The sequence below is a fragment of the Sus scrofa genome, chromosome 9, assembly GCF_054392235.1.
Source record: "Sus scrofa isolate SSC_HxYL_T2T_F1_AM1 chromosome 9, Sscrofa_HxYL_maternal_Yorkshire_Landrace_v2.0, whole genome shotgun sequence".
Classification (NCBI taxonomy): domain Eukaryota; kingdom Metazoa; phylum Chordata; class Mammalia; order Artiodactyla; family Suidae; genus Sus; species Sus scrofa.
The window spans coordinates 73,685,455-73,702,224 of record NC_139391.1 but is presented as its reverse complement, the minus strand read 5'-3'; the positions used below and the strand labels follow the sequence as shown (position 1 = coordinate 73,702,224).

At 38.1% G+C, this 16,770-nt stretch overlaps 2 protein-coding genes and 1 pseudogene across 3 annotated transcripts in view; 1 reads left to right on the top strand and 2 right to left on the bottom strand.

The window, feature by feature from the left end:
• ZNF804B (zinc finger protein 804B) overlaps positions 1-16,770 on the bottom strand; it is a 506,235-nt gene that overhangs the window by 468,379 nt on the left and 21,086 nt on the right. The window lies entirely within an intron of this gene.
• TEX47 (testis expressed 47) lies at positions 129-3,446 on the top strand. The gene has a single exon (XM_084976955.1). It carries the CDS (start codon positions 2,599-2,601, stop codon positions 3,358-3,360), a length of 762 nt encoding a protein of 253 aa, XP_084833081.1. The 5' UTR covers positions 129-2,598; the 3' UTR covers positions 3,361-3,446.
• Positions 6,466-13,271, bottom strand: LOC100623787 (small ribosomal subunit protein eS27 pseudogene; annotated as a pseudogene). Its single transcript, XR_014815741.1, has 2 exons — positions 13,190-13,271; positions 6,466-6,887 (listed from the first exon to the last, which is right to left on the bottom strand). The product of XR_014815741.1 is annotated as a small ribosomal subunit protein eS27 pseudogene (transcript).

Here is a 16,770-nt window from a genome sequence, read left to right as displayed (position 1 = left end):
ATTATAAAATATTGGCATTTTCAATTCACAAAGGTAGAGGTACATCTAAGGAGAAGAGTTGTAAATAAGATTACAAACTGGGAGCGTTTTGTACAGAAAAATATACTGAAATGATAACTCAGTTTTTTTTTTTGTTTTTTTTTTTTACAACAAATGAGTTGTATTTTCCTTGAGCCTTAGACTGAGAAGGAAGGAGTCCAAGTCCACAGCTCAACTCAGTAGGAAAACTCCATGGCCAATGTTATTCATTCTATTTGGAGGCAAGAATAGCCTTAAGGACCATCCACGTGACCTCACAAAATAGAAATCTAGATGATGCTAAGCTAACTGGGCAACGAGGTAAAGTGAGAGAGGAGCTGCGTGATGAGTACAGAGCCTCAGCATTGGCCAAAGTCGGGTGTGAGAAAGAAGTGGGCTTGGCCACAAATAGAGATCTGGGGAGAAATGCAGAAAAGTAGAGCCATAGAAACCACGGGAGTAGAGAAGGCTATACAGAGGTTGTCAACATAATTACTTTCTGCAAAGCAGTAGGAATGAGGTAGAAAACAACAATCCCTGGACTGGGCAAGGAGAAGTTTCTGTGCATCTTGGGAAAGACCGTACTGTTTCAGGGGTTAATTAAATGAGCCATAGTGAGGAATTACAGCCAATTTTTAGGTACCACACAATTAAGGAATTACTAAGTCACCTCTTAACCTCCATTTTCTGGGATGGTTTATCAATGCATATTATTAAAACCAGATCATTAGTCTGGATACACAAAACTTAGTGGGGAAAAACGTACTCTAAGGTTTAAGGTTTTTTTTTTTTTAATTGAACAAGGGCATTTTCTAAATTGTTTTAAAATTATATTTTAGAGAATGCAATTTCAAAATACATTATTTTTGTTCCAAAAATAACTTAAATTCACATTAATTTAAGAAAACAAAACTCTATAGAAAAGCTTTCTTATAACAGTTGCCATTACACAGAATCTGGTGTGTGTTCTAATAGTCTTTAATTAGTGCATAAATACTTCTTTACCCTATCTACCAGGATAGGGAAATTGCTGAGAGAGTTTTGCATGGTATGTAACTAATCTACACTTTGGTTTCCTCTTTTATAAATTGTGGACAAAAAGCAAAAAGAAAAGGGTGACTAGAAAGATATCCAGGTCCACCATTTATCTGCCTTAACAGAGGCTGCTGGGTAAAAATGAGCCATCCCGGAAAAGAACCCCTAAACCCGCTACCATGATGTTGAGGTGTCTAGTGAGATACTTTCATTAAATTAAGAAATGAGTTGCCAGTGTATTCTGGCCCTTTAAAACCACTGACATCCTGATTTTCCAGGGCACCATGGGAACCAGAATAGAATACAGGACAGTTGAGAGCACCCAGGACACTGACAGTTGGAGGAATGGTGGCGGATAAGCAGGACCTCGAGGACAGGTAAGAGGAAGAAGCACTTGAAGAAAGAAGGAAATCCTAAGTTGGCCTGCAGGGAAGGGAAGGAGATCCGTAAGAAGACTAAGTTAAAAGTAACAGAATTTTTTATTTGATCCATACAACAACAACTAAAAAAAAAAAAAAAAAGAAAGAAAAAAGAAAGGAAAGAAGAAAAAAGAGCCATTTCTGAGGTTTATCAATAAGAATTTTAAAAAAGTAGAACCAAAACTTGTTACTTTAAAAGTTTACTGTAATGATCCAAGCAATACTATTAGCTTCTAGTGTACTTGGTAAAGGTTAAAAAAGCCAATTAGTAGTTAAGAAATCCTCAGATTTTTAAAAATGTATTGATCAGTTAAATTTTTAAAATAAATTATGAAATTATCATACAAATACCTTTTTTAGTTTGACAAAGGGCAATCTGTATTCATCATTACATAAATGAAAATATTTTAATAGATGTCAAGGCTACTGTCAGTATCAGTAGGTATTCCTCTGTGTGTGTGTGTGTGTATGATTTAAGAGTAAGAGGCTGAGAAAAAATACTATAAATTAGAAAATAAAATAATAATGTAAACAACAACATAGTCAACTTATTCTAGAGTAAGTTCTATCTTTTCCCTACCCCTCATTTTATTGGAGAGTTTTTCCCTAGAATGTGTTAGTTATTTCATTGTAAACTTTTTTTAAAAAACTCTATATAATTTATGAGTTCCTGTCATGGCTCAGCAGAAACAAATCTCACTAGCATCCAAGAGGATGCAGGTTTTATCCCTGGCCTCCCTCAGTGGGTTAAGGACCCCACATCGCTGTGAGCTGTGGTGTAGGTCTAAGACTTGGTTCAGATCTGATGTTGCTGTTGCTGTAGCTCCGATTAGACCCCTAACCTGGAGACCTCCATACGCCCTGGGTGCAGCCTTTAAAAAAAAAAAAAAAAAGGCTCTATGCTTTGATTCCTATTTCAACAATCTCTTTAACTTCAAAAAATATTTTTATTGATAACACTGGGAAGGGATTTTGTAATTCAGTAGCATCTGATGAACTGAGTAAGCTTTTTTCTTTTGTCAGAACAGCAAAACTAAGAATTAATCATTGAAGAGGTATCCTGATAATGTAAATATTGTAATAAGCTAAAAACTGCAGTCATCTAGAAGAATAAATAGGACACATCATGTCCATTTCTGCCCATACCCGAAAGACCAACAAAAAGAATTCTCCATTGGAATCTATTCTAATGCCACAAGTTCCACGCAGTAATTATTTGCATTTACAGGAAGAAAAGCAAAGACTACAACTAAAGAAATTCCTTCTTCATAGGATATTCCTCGTGGCCAAGATAACGGCAAACATGGAAAAAAAAGATATTGCTGAATACTACGAACAAGTGTTTCAGTCGATTTTGAAACGTCACCTAGGAGAAGCAGTGACAGGATTACTGCTCATATATCCTACTTCCATCCTGCATATCCTTGAGTCCTCCAATGATACTCTTTATCAAATTCTTTCAGACTATCTTAACCATGAAAAGGATGAAGTTGAATTTTTTATCCAAGGAATGAAAATTATAGTCACATCCCACAATATCCCAACAAGGCTCTTTATGCAATGGTATATTTCAGTAATAAAAGCACCAGTCATGTATCTTGATGATGTGACACAGTCACAGTCCTTACAAGAGGTCATCACAGAATTTCTCATCCAAACTCATAAACTAGCACTCCACATTTTTAAGACTGTTAAAGTGGGCACTAAAGGACCAGGTGATAATTTGCACCAAATTGCACCTGACTTACTCCTTCCAGAACAAATAATAAAGTACTTATGCAATTCTGAAGAATTTATGGACCCAGAAACTTTCATAAACTTATATAATAAACCCATACATGTCACCTTGGATTCTGAGGTGGTGTGGCCCGCTCCTTCCCGTTTCTAGGATTAAGAGAAATGATGTGGTCAATGGGATCAAATCTCTCAAGGAATTTATGGTCCTTAAATAAAAGGAAAATATTTCTCAAGTTACTTTTCTGCTAAAGAAATAGAACACAACCACACACAAAGATAATAGATGAATTTTTACAGAGTATGTTGAGTTAAATTTGAAAATATATCTGATGTGATATTGAGTTGAATCCATTATATAAAGGTGAAGGAGGTGAATAAGGTCATAATTTCTCAAAGGTTAACATCATTTTGATGGATTTAATTTGTTAATGAAAAGGACAAATACTTGATTTTCAGATTCTCATTCATTCTCTCAACCTTCTATGAGCAGCTGTCAACACGCAGTACTGTGTTCTGAGAGTAGAAAATTTAAGGGAAAAATACAAGCCTTGAGTTGCTTGCAACCTAAGGTTGGAGGCAAGTATGTGTCAAAAACATGATGTATGATATGATCATTATTAGAGTAAGAATATGTAGGAAAGACTCTAAGAGCACACTTGAGGGAGTAATCCCTGTATGAATGATTCCTGAACTCAGAGAACAAAACCTACACTTTGAAAATAGTTCCAAAGCTCACGCAGTCTGGATAATATAATTGAAGCCATTCTAAAGCTGAAGAAAACAATAGCTTTTTTCTAATTAAAGAATAGTTGATTTACAGTGTATTGCCAATTTGTCTAATTTGGGCTGTACAACATAGGGACCCAGCCATACATACATACATACATTCTTTTTCACATACTATCTTCCATCATGTTCTATCCCAAGCGATTAGATATAGTGAAGTAAATCAGAAAGAGAAACACAATGAAATGCTTTCTGAGATGACAAGAAAATATACTGTCAGAAAGCATGGGGTTCAAACCATTTCCTGAGCACCCTTCATATAACACACATTTGCCAGATGACATGGATAGGTCAGGGTCCAGAGAAGACACGATACCTGCTCATTTGGGAAAGCTATTTCTAAATAAGTCTATGTAAGATAAACAAATGGGTTCTTTTTTTCAGTTTACTTCCTAGAGAGCAACTGGTTATTTGCAATTTCTACATGACTTATTTCAAGTTGGTGTCTCCCTTCCTTTAATCAGGATTAATGCCTTTTTTTTTCATTGTTTGCTTTTTTAGGGCTGCAGGTAAGGCACATGGAAATTCCCAGGGTAGGGGTTGAATCAGAGCTACAGCTGATGGCCTATGCCACAGCCACAGAAACTCTGGATCCAAACTGCATCTGTGACCTACACCACAGCTCATGGCAATGCCAGGTCCTTAACCCACTGAGCAAGGCCAGGGATTGAACCCACATCTTCGTGATTTGAACCCCATGCTTTCTGACATGGCCAGGGATCGAACCCACATCTTGGGTAGTCGGGTTCATTTCTGTAGATCCACAATGGGAACTCCTGGATTAATGCTTTTTTGCACTATTTAAAACGTTAGTTTCTTTAAGCAATTAAACCTACTACAATGATATGTATCCCAAATTGCTTCAATATCCTATGAAATAGACTTTGGATTTAATAGAGGAAATAATGTTATATCACTTTAGTTTCATTTTTATATTGCTTATTTGATTTTTCAGTGGTGGGAAAAGCCATCTCCATATACACCTCAAATTTGTCAGATGCAGATAATGTCATCATGTGCTCTGTATCATAATCAAATTTCAGGAAAGACCATTTCTATTTCTAAATGTTGTAATAAAGACTTAGAAACAGAATGGCATTTTTCACTTTTTTTTTTTTTTTTTTTGTCTTTTTGCTATTTCTTGGGCCGCCCCTGTGGCATATGGAGGTTCCCAGGCTAGGGGTCGAATCGGAGCCATAGCCACCCGCCTACACCAGAGCCACAGCAACTCGGGATCCGAGCCGTGTCTGCAACCTACACCACAGCTCACGGCAACGCCGGATCGTTAACCCGCTGAGCAAGGGCAGGGACCGAACCCGCAATCTCATGGTTCCTAGCCGGATTTATTAACTACTGCACCACAACGGGAACTCCGCATTTTTCACTTTAAGCAGAACTTTTATTTTTTTATTTTTTGCTTCAAAGACATAAGACTAAAGTTTTATTGAGGACAAGGCTATATGCAAATCACAATGTTCCCTAGAAATGTTACCTGAATAAAAAAAGGACAGGTGGCCCCTGGATTTAAGAGGTCATTGATGATCAAAAGAAATGTTTCAGGTTAAAGGGATTAAAATTGGAAGTTGAATCACCATAGACTGTCACAAATTTGGCAGCATGTCACCAGGAGTTAAGTGTGCAGGAAAGTGAACAAGCATTTTAAAGTGGCAGAGAATTTAAATATTATTTCGTAAGCTGAAAAGATCTCAAGAGTTATAGTTTATTGCATTAGAGATAATAAAAAGCCAAAGAGATGGAGAAGCCAAGTACAGTTCACCTCTTTTTTTCTGATAAGAAGCAAAAGAACTTCCTAGAGGGCTGGGTTCTGAGTGCTTTAGCTAACTCTTAAGACCGCACAAGTTTTTTAACTTAATATCTGTCCTGGATGTATTAAATAACTATTATCTTCTTTTGTCCTGCAATACGTAGATCATTGTGAAGGTTCAGGTGTCCTCCAGAAGTACATGGGTTCTTACCAGATCCTTCTCTTTACTGTCTTTGCAGTGTTGGCATCAAGAGAGTTCCTCTTTCTGGGTAAGGAGTCCTTATATACAGCAGCGTGAACTGTTTTTTGGTTTTTTTGTCTTTTGTCTTTTTAGGGCCACACCCGTGGCATATGGAGGTTCCCAGGCTAGGGGTGTAATTGGGGCTGTTGCTACTGGCCTATGCCAGAGCCATGGCAACACCAGAACTGAGCCATGTCTGCGACCTCCACCACAACTCACGGCAATGCAGGATCCTTAACTCACTGAGCAAGGCCATGGATTGAACCCGCAGCCTCATGGTTCCTAGTCGGATTCATTTCTGCTGTGCCATGATAGGAACTCCCAACACTGTGGACTTTTGACTTGGAAACTGCCTTCATTATATTTCACAAATTGCCCCAAATGACTCTAGAGTCCGCTCTCTGGTTGCCCCTGAATACATGGGTTAGGAACTTCCTTCCAGTAAAACAACACACTAAACAGGATGCATCCAAAATATGTTTATTGGGATTGTTTCCCATTCATCTTGATTCAGGGTGCTTTGAGTGCCATGTACATCTGAAGAAGCATCCTTCTGTAAGCCTTGCTTTTCCTCCCTTAAGCTGGCAGACGACAGCAGAGCATCTAACACACAAAACTACTGTTTGTATGTGGCTGAAGATGGCAGTGATTTAATAGCATCCTGGGCATTTCACATCCATAAAATAGGAATTGGGACCCTGTACCAGGTGCTTCTTCTTGTGTTTCCTCTTCTCCTCTTCTGGAGAGGGTTGGAGGAGATCCTTTGCAAGAGGCATATTCTTGTAGGGATGTCGTTACTGCAGGAAAGGTAAGCTGAATTTTTAAAGTTTCGTTCTTTAAATTTAGTAACAGGAAGAGTATTTTTTAGAGAAAATTGGAAGTAATCCTTTCAAACAAAAAAGAGTATATAAGTTACAAACATTTTTTCTCAATTTGGTAAATATTAAACACCTAATATTCAACAATTACTATTTTGTTTGTTTTACATGATTTTTACTTTTTCCATTTTAGTTGGTTTACAATGTTCTATAAATTTCCACTGTACAGCAAAGAAACCCAGTAACACATATATATGCATTCTTTTTCTCATATTATCCCCCATCATGTTCCATCATAACTGACTAGACATATTTCCCTGTGCTATAATCTGGATCTCTTTGCTTATGCACTCCAAATGCGATAGTTTGCATCTATTATCCCCAGACTCCCGGTCCATCCCACTCCCCCCGCCTCCTACGTGGCAACCACAAGTCTGTTCTCTATGTCCCTGAGTTTATTTTCTGTGGAAAGGTTCATTAGTGCCATATATTAGATTCCAGATATAAGTGATATGACATTTGTCTTTCTGATTTACTTCGCTTAGTATGACAGTCTCTAGTTCTATCCAAGTTACTAAAAATGACATTATTTTGTTTTTTATGGCTAAGTAGTATTTCATTGTGTGTATATACCACATCTTCTTAATCCATTCATCTGTCAGTGGACATTTAGGTTGTTTCCATGTCTTGGCTACTGTGAATAGTGTTGCAATGAACATATGGGTGTATGTGTCTTTTTTAAGGAAAGTTTTATCCAGATATATGCTCAAGAGTGGGATTTCTGGAGAAATGGTAGTTCTATAGTTAGTTTTATGAGGTACCTCCATGCTGTTTTCCATAATGGTTGTACCATTTTACCAATTTACATTCCCACCAATGGTGTAGTTGGGTACCCTTTTCTCCACATCCTCTCCAGCATTTGTTATTTGTTGACTTGTTAATTATGGCAATTCTGACAGGTGTAAAGTGTTACCTCATAGTAGTTTTGATTTGCATTTCTCATTGAGCATTTATTCACGTGCCTGTTTGTCATCTGTATATCTTCTTTGGAGAAATGTCTATTCAGGTCTTTTGCCCGTTTTTCAATTGGGTTGTTGGTTTTGTGTTGTTGAGTTGTATAAGTTGTTTGCATATTTTAGAGATTAAGCCCTTGTCAGTTGCATCATTTTAAACTATTTTCTCTCATTCCGGAGGTTGTCTTTTTGTTTTTAACTCTATCAACTGTGCAAAGGCACCAACTGATAGTAAATGTTCAGTGACAAAATGAGTGAAGTTAAGAGTAAATGCTTTCCAGGGCATGAAAAACAAAAAGAAAAAAGAGAAAGAGAGTAAGCCTCAGTCTTATGCTTTGAATGTATGTGAGGAAAATGTTTTGGGGGACAGAGGAGCATATTTAGAGAACAGAGACAAACAAAAACAGGAAGGAAAAAATGAACCAAAAATGTTCATTAGACCAGATGGAAGCCATTTAGCAGGGATAGTTTGGTGTGGGAAAAATACTTTCTAAAGTTAAAGTGAGTAGAACTAGTTTACAAATAAACTGCGTATACAAAAGTATGATACATTATATTTTCATTATATTTTCCAAAAATGACCACTGCAATACACCCCATTGAGCCTGCCCTTCTTACTATGTGAACTTAACACACCTCCCATCTCATGGCAGCTTCTAAATACCGTACTCTTGAAATCAGGCAGACCTTTGTGACTGCTTCGACCACCAGTACAAGGGAAGTGATGCAGTGTGACTTCCAAAATCTTAAAAATGCCATATAATTTGCCTTGAACACTTGACTGAATCCTTAACAATATGCTGTGAGCAATCCAAGCAGATTCCCAGATGACATCCCCAGTCAAGGTCCCAAGCAAACAGCCAGTATCGCCACTAGACCTGTGAGCAAGTGAACCTTTAGGCGATTCCTGACTCTAGCCTTCCAGCTAAGCCTGGATTTCCAGCCAGACTAGCTGCACTGCTGGAGACGTGGAGCAGAGATGAGCTGGTCCCAGTGAGCCCTGTCTAACTTGCAGATCTGTGAACAGCACTGATTGCTGATGATTTAAATTACTAAGTTTAGGGTGGATATTTATGCAACTGTCCGGAACACTAATATATAACAGGAATAATTATATATGTATGTATATATATATAATTTCATATCATTTATTCATTCATTTATGCAACTAATATTTTCTAAATATTTACTAGGGGGGCAAGCACTGTGATAGTCATTAGGTAATCACTGGGCATACAAGCAGAAGTGAAATGTATATCCTGCACACTGCCTAGCATAGATTTTTTTTATCTGTTTGTAATAAATGCTGGTGTGAAAACTATTGATAGAAAATCCATTTAGCCAAAGAAAAACAAAAAAAGCCTGAGTGACTTTTGGAAGTAGTTATAGAAAATGAAAATACTAAATGAAAACACTAATTTACTTAGTATACTGTTATTTTACATTTAGGGGATTTCCAAAACATCAACTATGCAAATAATTGGAAAATAAGCACAAAGTGAGTATAAATGAATGAAACTATTTATTTATTTATTTATTTCAGTGAACACTCCAGAATGAGTCTGTTCAATGAAAGTTACCCTTTCTGGCAGTCATCTTAGGATGGTTTATATTTCTTTCAGTGACAACGTCATTGCTGGACACATTTTGTAATTCTTTTATGGCAGATAAATTAAGGAGGCTTATAACTCAAAGGGAATTAAAACATTTTAGTTACATCTAATTTTTTTAACCCCAAGTAATATATACTCCAACTTGACTGGTGATCTTAATATTCAATCTTCATTCATGAAACATTTTTTTAATATTTCACATACTCTCAAAAGAAGATCTGCTGTCACTGAACATATTAAAAGGGGGGACACTGCATCTAAGGGGAAACACAAACATGTTTCCAGTAAGAGTTGCTTTATTGAGTGTCCTATGTAGCTCACCAATGTCACATCTTCAAAGTGGACCATCCTCATTTAGCTACGTATGTTTCAGTATGTTGATAAAATGCAGAAATACTGTCCTTGCAGCTTACCAATGCAATTTATTTTGATCGAGTCCAAAAATGTGACTCATTAAAGGTTAGGAAACCTCCTAAGGTAATTCTCAACTAAAGAATTGTAGTTCTTTACAATAAAAATTTGCATAAAACCAGAGCACAGAAGTTAAACCAAACAGATAATGAGAATTTTAATACTGAACCTATAGCATTCACCATTCACATAACAAATATATAACATATGCACATATATAAGTATTCAAGGAACATGCAACATTTAAATGGTGTGGCCAGCGGTGTTCTAATCCTATTTATTTATCTTTACAGTAGCCCGACAGGCTGACAATTTTATTCTTCTTTCAGCATAACCAAGGACTTTTAGGAAGGCTATAGTTTTCTTGAAGGACAACTGAAATAATGTTGTTTGGAAGGAAAAACTTTCCCAGGGTGAATTTTAAAATTCTACAGTCTTCATCTTAATTAAAGGAGCATCTGGATTCCTTCATGGAGAATTATTGCTTAATACAAATAGATTCTTACTTTCAGTGACTTTGTCATAACTTTAGCACCACCAAACCACACTTCAATTTAGTAAAATCTATCCCTAGCATAGAATTCCCCCGACTTCCATGAGGAAGTGGAAATGGGAAACGTTATCATCAACTGCTTGCAGCGAGTACTTTTAGATTATGTCACATTGTGGTGACTTCATGTAGAATTAGAGTTCTCCCCCTTGTGGTCAATTACGTAAATTTCCACATTACCTGCTGATTGGATTTATACAATAAACATAGTGCATAGTTTTTAAGAAAAGATAAAGAGAAACTCCAAAGGTATCCGTCCAATGTTTGTGCTATGCACACCTGCGCCCCCCGCCCCCCGCGTTTTGCAGAAAAAGACATTCCGTGATTTGCCAACAGTAAAAGCAAGTGTTGGTTAACACTAGTTCCCCATTTTCACTTCATCACTAAATAATTAATGTTGGTCAAGGTTAGGATTTTACTCTTAGTGTTTTCTTCACTCCCTGCCACACCCATCCTTGGTTCCATTCCACACGTAATGCCTTTCCAAGACATCCAACCGGACTTCCACAGGGACCTCCGATTCCGTGCGCTCTGGATAGAAAGCAGCATTCCTTGCCACTACCATGCCTTCAGTCTGCTCCCGACTTATACTCCCCAGTTGCTGTCAAATGAACCGCTCTCTGCACAGTTGCCAAGTCAGAACTTGAACATCGACCTAATTTCCTCCCTTCCTCTTTGTCTCCCTCACCGCCAATTAATCCAAGCTCCACCCATTTTCCCGCAGTAAACATTTCTGGTGCCTGGCTTTGTTTCTGTGCCATCCCTAGGGATCTCCCTCACTTCAATCTTCTCGTTTTCCGCTTCATTCTTCTAGTCTATGTACTATCTCTATCAAAGTTAAAGGCAGTATAGCGCAAGGTGTAAGAGAGCCACCTATAGTATAGAATTGCTATATTGAACCTGGTTCTGGGGAGTTCCTGCCCTGGCTCAGCAGAAACGAATCTGACTAGTATCCATGAGGATGTGGATTGGTGACCTGACCTCCCTCAGTAGGTTGCTGTGAGTAATCAGTGAGCTGTGGTGTAGGTTGCAGATGTGGCTCAGATCCCATTTTGCTGTGGCTGGGGTGTAGCTCTGATTCCACCCCTAGCCTGGGAACCTCCATATGCTGCAGGTGTGGCCCTAAAAAAAAAAAAAAAAAGGAAGGAAGGAAGGAAGAAAAGGAAGGGAAAGGAAAGGAAAGGAAAGAAAAAAGAAAGCTGGTTCTGAAAGCTCATTGGAGCCGTAATTTGTTTTGTGTAATTGCCTTCCACACCTCAGTTTCCTCATCTGCAAGATGAAAGTGAGTAACAGTATCTACATTATAAGATTAGATATGGATATTGCATGACATAGTGGTGTAAAGATCCTGGCATACAGAAGCACAAAGAAATTTTAGTCCTCTGATCAAAATTCTTCAGTGCCTTTCATTTTATCTTCAGGCTAAAAAGCAAAGTTCGATCATGATCTGTAAAGCCTCAATTCTCAATTCTCCAACCCTTGCTTAGTAAACTACCCACCCTCACCTGCATCCACCATCCCCTTTCTCACACCTTGTGCTGGGTGGTTTCCCGATATTTCCATGCTTTCTGCTTTTAACTTCCTCCCTCACTTCCCTTAGCAATATTCTGCCTATCAGTTAAATTTTATTTCCTCCATGAAGCCTGAAAAGCTCGAGACACATCTTTCTTTCTTCATTATACATGGTACTCAAAAACATTCTACCAATTCTAATGTCTTACTGCTGGTTATTTTCACACTTGTTTCCCCGCCAGCCACTGGTAAGCTATTACTGTGGGATTTTTCTGGTATTGGTATCTTTCGGGTCTCATTTTTAAAATGAGTCATTTAAAATATCTAAGTATTTCTTCATAAGGTTAATTGTACTTTTATCAAGATGGTTGTGAAATTTCAAGATACTAAAATATCCATATAGGACTGGTCAGGTTTTGGTTACTGTCCATGAAACTCCCTAAAATAGCAAGTCAAAATATAACGGATACACCTTATCAGAAATCTTCAGTTTTGTACAGCATAATAACTACTTCCACCCTAATTTGGAAGGATACCAAGAATATATTCTGGGTGTGATTCAGTCGAACTTTTGTATTTATATAATACTACTCACTGAACCAAGTGCAGGAGCTCATTCCCAATTCACTGGATTAAAAACATTCTAAGTTTGGAGTAAGGTATACAACCTTCGTTCCATATTTAAAGATGCTTTATTTATGTTCTTTAAGTCCTTGTTTAACTAGCCATATGTATCTGTTCTTTAAGGGATATGCTTGAGAGTAATACGTATTACCTATATTTGCTTAGGTTATGATAAAACTATAAATCTGATTCCATTTTAACTATATAGGTCACATTTCTGATCTGTTTTATAATACTAGGCTATTTTTTAAGAATGTTATTTTTAAAACAATGCATGAAATATAAAGCCTTGATATATGAAGGAAGAAGCAAATGTCTGCATATTGAGCATATTTACATTTTACCAAAATGCACAGTAATATAATGACCTCCTCAGGGATCTTTTCTGACTCAAGTTTCACCTTGCTCCTCCCTCTCTTCCCAGCTTATACTCGACTTTACTTATTGAAAGTAAAAATAACAGACTACTCAACAAGAAGGGGTGCATGATCAGAGATAAAACCTACACACCTTGTTACATTTTAGTTCCTTGATTCTTCACTTTCTATCCTATACAGTGACAATTCTTGAGCACATACTATATTCCAGCCAAAATCAAAATTAAAAAAAAAAAATGGTGAAAAGACTATCAAAGCAAAATGACTGACCTTTTTTATACATTTTCATTATGTTTCTTCAACAAGTGATTTATTCCTTTGGGGGCCTCCGTTCATCTATATTGTAGAACCTATGTACATCATAAAGGAAAACTATGAATCCTTTGAACTGTTATCCAAGAGGAAAAGAACCCAAAGGAAAGTCTATGATATCTTACAGTCAGGGAGTCAGAGGGTAGGATTAAGATATTTTTATCAAACTTCTGAAGCCTAATGTCTGAACAGATGACTAAACCACTCTATCAGAGAGTATTTGTGGAAAAAACAAAACAACGTTTTCCTTTTAAAAATCCATCTTGGTTGCATCCATTTCAGTGAAAAGATGGATGGGAACCTGAAAAACCAGGAATTGATATATGAGATTGTGACATCGAAGTAGCAACTGAGGTAGCACCGTGGAGTCCGAAGAAACAGTAAAGAGCGGGGCATTTTTATTTAGGGCTGAGGAGAAGCCACCAAAGATGTTAAGCAGGGCCTAATCAGGTTGATTTGGCTGTTGCGTGGAGAATGGGCTGGCAGGGAAAATGGTGGTTCAGATCCGATCCTTAGTAAATTGTTACACATGTTCTGGCAGGAGATAATAATAGCTTAAAGTGGATTAATGACAGTGGAAATGGATATAGGGGACCAGTCTGAGAGGTAATCAGGAGGTTATGAGGGAGGGGAAAATGCCGAATATATTAGTTTTCTAGTTTTTTCAACAAGATGGTACCATTCCTAAGGTAGAAAACATATAAGAAGTGTGGAGTTTGTAGGGAAATACTGTGGTTTTAACTACTGACGTAGCTACATCAGATTGGAACAATCTTGTTTGATATTTCCATTACCAATATCTTTGGCCGAGATGTAGAGCATTATTATATTGAATCTCAAACTTTGTTGGAATGGCTAAGAACCAGTATACATTTTCTGATGTAAGTAACTTCTAAAAAAGAAAAGTGAATGAAAACCGTTTGCTGGAGTTCCCGTCGTGGCACAGTGGTTAACGAATCCAACTAGGAACCATGAGGTTGCAGGTTCCATCCCTGGCCTTGCTCAGTGGGTTAACCATCCGGCGTTGCCGTGAGCTGTGGTTGTAGGTTGCAGACGCCGCTCGGATCTCACGTTGCTGTGGCTGTGGTGTAGCCTGGTGGCTACAGCTCCAATTCGACCCCTAGCCTGGGAACCTCCATGTGCCATGGGAGCGGCCCTAGAAAAGGCAAAAAAAAAAAAAAAAAAAAAAAAAAAAAAAAAAAAAAATTGCTAAGTTAAAAAACTTAAGCTGAAGAAGAAATATCCCAAAGATTATTCTGTGTCTAATATCCACCATCGCAGCTGACCTTCATCTTATATCTGTATTCGGCAGAGCCAAAAATAAAATCAATGGTATTTATTGAGCTTAATTCCTTCCCTTGGTCAAATAAAAGTCATTGGAAACATTCATTCATTACTGATTGCTTTCTATAGGTACAGTGATGTGCTAGGGGCCACATAAACATAGAAAAAGTTCCATACCCCCCCCAAATCCATTGGTATATCACACATTCCATTTGCAATAAAAATGTAGATGCAAAGGGGTCCTTCGGCATTATACTGCAATGGCTTGCCTCCTACTTTTCTCATACACTGAATTTTATTGTCTCTGTGTGTTGAGTCATTCAGCAAGTATGAAGTGTAAAACTGTGTCTGATACATTGTCAGGCACGAGGGCTCAGGGTGCAATGGAATCAGGAGCAAATAAGCATCCTTTCTACATCAGTGAGTAAGTCATCTCTGTCTCCCTCTAATCAGATGCATAAAAGGAAATGAAACAATGATGATAAGTGTTGTCATTGTGGATCTACAAGTAGCAATGATTTCCTAACTTTACCTAGTTTAGAGGACTAGGGGATGCCTCTGAGGGAAGAAAGATACAAGGATTTCTGAAAGTTAAATAGAAGTGAGTCAAATAAAAGACAAGGAGTAGGAGGGGAGTGTTCCTGGGAGAGGAGATATATTTATATATATGTACTCTAACAGAGGGATGTTCTAACACCTCAAGGCAAGAAGAGCCATACTGGGCTGGAAGAACAGAAAGAATTTCAATAAGAAAGGACTTGAAGTACAAGGAAAATCCTGAGATGAGACCACAGAGTTGGGCCTGGGGACCAGGTTAGGCAGACACTTGAAGCTACAAAAGCACCATGACTTCTCCTCAAGTGAAAATGGATGCAGACATGTCTTAATCAGAGAAGTGCCCTGATTAGATACACATTATAGAAGGACTCTGAAATGATGGAAGAGATTGGAAGAGAACTACATCACTAGATAGGACAGATAGTTTGGAAGCTATTACGGCAATCAGCGACAGAGATGATAGGAAATCTGCACAAAGATAATGGCAACAAGAATAGGAAGAGGTGGCAAAGAACCAAGAGAGAGTTCAGGCATCTTGTAGAAAATGTGAAAAGAGGGAGTTGCCATCTTGGCTCAGTGGTAATGAACTTGATTAGAGGACACGGGTTCAATCCCTGGCCTCACTCAGTGGGTTAAGGATCCAGCATTGCTATGAGCTGTGGTGTAGGTCACAGATGCAGCTTGGATCCCCTGTGGCTGTGGCTGTGGCTATGGTGTAGGCCAGCAACTGTAGCTCCAATTCTACCCCTAGCCTGGGAACTTCCATATGCCACAGGTGCGGCCCTAAGAAGACAAACAAAAACGAAAATGTGAAGAAAAGGGTCAAAGACAAAACAGTTGGCAGGTGATGGCACCACACCCTGAGACAGACATTCCTGGAAGAGCAGCAGTTTGGAGTTGCAAAGGGAGTGAGAGAAAGCCTTTCATTCTTAACATGCTGAATTCAAGGTGTCTGAGAAACACCAATATTAAACCATCCAGAAGAGAAGTAGATACATTGCCCTGTAGCTCAGGAGGTGGGTCTCGCGTGGAGGTGGAGACTGGAAAATTATCACAGACATTGACTGAAGATTCAGGAGCAGTGCTCTCACCTGGCACAAGCATACAGCATGGGAAAGAAGAGAGCCAACTTCAAAAACCTGAGGAAGGCAAAGGGCAGACCAAGGATGCACAAAATTCTGAGAAGTCATTATTTAAACTTCCCAGGAGCAGAGAAAAAGAAGAGCAGGTAAGTGCAGTGTCCTGGATGCCAAAGGAAGAGAACATTCCTAAGAGGAGAGTCTCAAAGTCAAGAAAGAAAAGCACTAAAAAGTTGATTTTTATGACAATGAGGTCTTTGCTGACTTGAGAAGAGCGATTTACATAGTGTAGTGGAGGCAGAAACAGAATATACTAATTGAGGAGTGACGGTTGAGTGAAAAAATAGACCAAGTATACACAATATTTCTAAAAGCTTGGATTTTGATGCATGGTCAATAGGAGAATATAAAAGCCCCTTTTAAGATTCTAAAATTTTTACTAAAAGGAGGACCACCAGTTTATTCTGCCAAGGAGGGAATCTGTCCGTTTATGTAATCTTAATCATCCAATCATGGCCCACGGGAAAAAGAGCACTAACCAATTTCAAATGGCAAAGATGTGGTCTTGTACAGAAAGGTCTTCAAGTGGTAATTTGTATAGTTCTGGAAAGAAAGTTT